General features: G+C 38.4%; 1 protein-coding gene across 1 annotated transcript; it reads right to left on the bottom strand.

Moving 5' to 3' along the window:
- Positions 1 to 2,029: 2,029 nt before the first annotated feature.
- On the bottom strand, positions 2,030 to 2,509 carry LOC138891147 (secreted RxLR effector protein 161-like). The gene has a single exon (XM_070174131.1). The coding sequence runs from the start codon at positions 2,507 to 2,509 to the stop codon at positions 2,030 to 2,032; it is 480 nt and encodes a 159-aa protein (XP_070030232.1).
- Positions 2,510 to 3,271: the final 762 nt, after the last annotated feature.

Raw genomic sequence — 3,271 nt, 5'->3', positions numbered from 1 at the left:
GCCAAACATGGTCAGCTTGTCTTATTCACCATCAGACTTACTTTCTTCATCACCACTACATTCTTCATATTCAGAAACTCTAACTTATTTGCTTTTTACTGTAGACCTGGTTCTCTTGGCCAATGAAGGTTCAGGAGCCTCAGACACAAAGGAAGACTTCTTGGACTTGGGCTTTTTGGGCTTGGGGGTCTGAACCTTCACTGTTGTAACTTTCTCCTGATGGACATGTTCCATCTCCCCAACATCAACAGCTTCTGAGGACTCTGCAACCTTACCTTTTCCTTTATACATCCTTTTCTTCTTACTTTCAGCTAAAGCCTTTTGTAGATCACTCTCACTCTGTTTCACCCTGATTCTTGTGGCTCTTCCCTTTGGCAAGGAAGTTTTAGTAGGTGTTGGGGAGGAAGCCTTTTGTTTCTTGGAAAGTTTAGGAGCACTGGGGGCTTTTGGTGTGGGAGTTATCCTTTTCTTTGGTTCGTAACTTGCACCTACCTTTTACAAAATGTCTGCTAGGGTCTCTTCAACTGATGAACCAGGTTCATTTCCTTGTGAACTTAGATTAATTAACCCTTCAGCAGCTTTACCAGAACCACTTCCCCTTGACTTCTTGCCACTTTCTTCAACAATTTCCTGTGCAACCCCACAAATAACAGGTACATGCAATACAACAGTGGGTAAGTAATCAGCCACTCCTTTCCCTTTTCCCCTCACATCACCACATTCACCCTCTCTCTCCTTTTCTTTTTCAATTTTCTTTTTACCTCCACTCCTTTTAACTCAGGTAATTCCACATCCCTAATAGGCCCAACCAAAACAAACCTATTTTCTAAATTCTCAGTCAAAAAAGAACTTACCTTCGAAGGGGATTTTTAAGCCTTCTTAGAGTCAGAAGACCCAGGTCCTTCCCCCTCACTAACAGATTTGTACAACTCAGAATCAGAGTCAGAATCAGAATCTTGAGCCTGACTTGCCTTTAATTGCTCATTCAATTTCTTTGAGAGAGCACCAAATTCCACTGTTTTGCGAGCAAGCATTTTCACTCTTCTTAGCCTGGGTTTGGGAGTCATGCAAGGTGGATGAGGGGTAGATGAATAGAGGGAGTGGGGTGTGGGGGAGTTCCAGGGTTGTCTTGTGGGTTTGTCATTATAGCTGATTTCTTGAGAGAATTGGTGAGTTAAACCTTTGGAGAAGAAAGCAATTTAGAGTGAAGAAAGTTTTTGATGGTTTTGAATTATGAGGGTGGCAGGAAGTAATAATGAGTATTTAAAGGAAAAGACTCATTTAATGGATAACGGTAGCTTTAGCGGTCAATTAGAGGTCTAATCAACCTAAAATTACCGGTTGAACGAACGGTTAAGCTTCCCTAGATTTTAGGCAATTTTTGTGGTTAGAATTCTAATGAGGACGAAATTGGTTCAAAAACAAACGGATATGATTTTTTAAGGTGTTGAACAATTGTAGGACTCTTCTCATGATTTAAATATTTATTTTTCTAATTATGTAGCGTATAGAAAACATACCTTGGCATTCAGATGAAACAATACTGATGAACCAAGTTCTTCATTTAGAATTCTCTAGCCATGCCTCAATTTACCACAATAGAGAAAATTTTGTAAGAGATGAGTGAGTCATATTAACACATGTCACAGGAGTATACTATTTACAATATGAAGTTGAGTAAAAATTAATCTAGATATTTACACAAGTTCAGATTTCCTAGCCAAATTGTTTTTTCATTGTGCATTCTGAGCTGGTCCCATTAGGTGATCTTAATCATCCCTAATTTCAACCTGTTCCTTTCAAAGTTTTCTCTACTCAGTGCCTTAGTAAAGATATAAACAATTTGTTTATCAGTAGCACAAAATTCTATGGTAATCAATCCTTTCTCATAGTTATCTCTTATAAAGTGATATCTAACATCTATGTGCTTAGTCCTCTTATGACGAATAGGGTTCTTTGTCGTACTTATAGCACTAGTGTTATCACAGAAGATAGGAATGCAACCAATTTCAATGCCAAAATCTATCAGCTACTGTTTGATCCACAGCAATTGAGCATAACAAGAGGCAGCAACAACATATTCAGCCTCAGCAGTGGATAAGGCCACTGAATTCTGCTTTTTAGTGGCCCATGATACAAGACATGAACCAAGAAAATGAGCCATACTTGAGGTGCTCTTCCTATCCACAAGAAAACCTGCATATTCAGCATCAGTATACCCTACTAGATTGAAATTACTACCTTTAGGGTACCAAAGAAAAAGATCAGTAGTGCATTTCAAATATCTCAGTATCATCTTGACTGCAGTCAAGTGAGATTCCTTAGGATTTGCCTGAAAATGAGCACAAAGCCCTACACTAAAAACTATGTGAGGTATGCTAGCAGTAAGATACAAAAGTGAATCAATCATACCCCTATACAACTTCTGATCAATAGATGAACCAGGTTCATTTATGTCTAATTTAGTAGTTGTTGCAATGGGTGTATTTATTTCCTTTGATTCATCCATTTTAAACTTTTTAATCAACTCTTTTGCATATTTCTATTGATGGATCATGGTTCTATTTGGGTTTTGTTTGATCTGTAAACCTAAGAAAAAGTTAATCTCACCCATCACACTCATTTCAAACTCACTCCCCATTAATTTAGCAAAATCCTTACTTAGTTTGTCAGTGGTTACCTCAAAAATTATTTCATCAACATATATTTGTACCACAAGAAGATCCTTACCTTTTTCCCTCAAGAATAGAGTACTGTCAATTTTACCTCTTTTGTAGCCATGTTCAAGCAGGAATTTGGACATTCGTTCATACCATGCTCTAGGAGCCTGCTTGAGTCCATAGAGAGCCTTGTCTAATTTGTACACATGTTCCGGACACTCCTTGCTCTCAAACCCTAGAGGTTGTTTGACAAACACTTCTTCTTTTAGGTAGCCATTCAGGAAGACACTTTTGACATCCATCCGATGAAGAGTGAATTCCATGTGTGCTACAAAGGCTATGAGGAGTCTTATTGCCTCTAGTCTTGCAACTGGAGCAAAGGTCTTATCATAATCTATACCCTCCTCTTGGCAATAACCTTAGACCACTAGTCTTGCCTTATTCCTTGTAACTGTTCCATCTTCATCAAGCTTGTTTCTGAAGACCCATTTAGTACCAATTTCTAATCTGTCCTTGGGTCTTGGAACTAGATACCAAACTTGACTTCTCTCAAACTGATTGAGTTCATCTTGCATTGTAATTATCCAATCTGCATCTTGCAAAGCCTCAAC

This window comes from Nicotiana sylvestris, chromosome 1 (assembly GCF_000393655.2).
Source record: "Nicotiana sylvestris chromosome 1, ASM39365v2, whole genome shotgun sequence".
Classification (NCBI taxonomy): domain Eukaryota; kingdom Viridiplantae; phylum Streptophyta; class Magnoliopsida; order Solanales; family Solanaceae; genus Nicotiana; species Nicotiana sylvestris.
The sequence above is the reverse complement of the archived record's forward strand: the minus strand, read 5'-3'. Positions and strand labels throughout refer to the sequence as shown.

Coding starts and splice junctions, on each gene's coding strand:
- LOC138891147 (XM_070174131.1), bottom strand. CDS start 2,509: ATGGATGAATCAAAGGAAATAAATACACCCATTGCAACAACTACTAAA.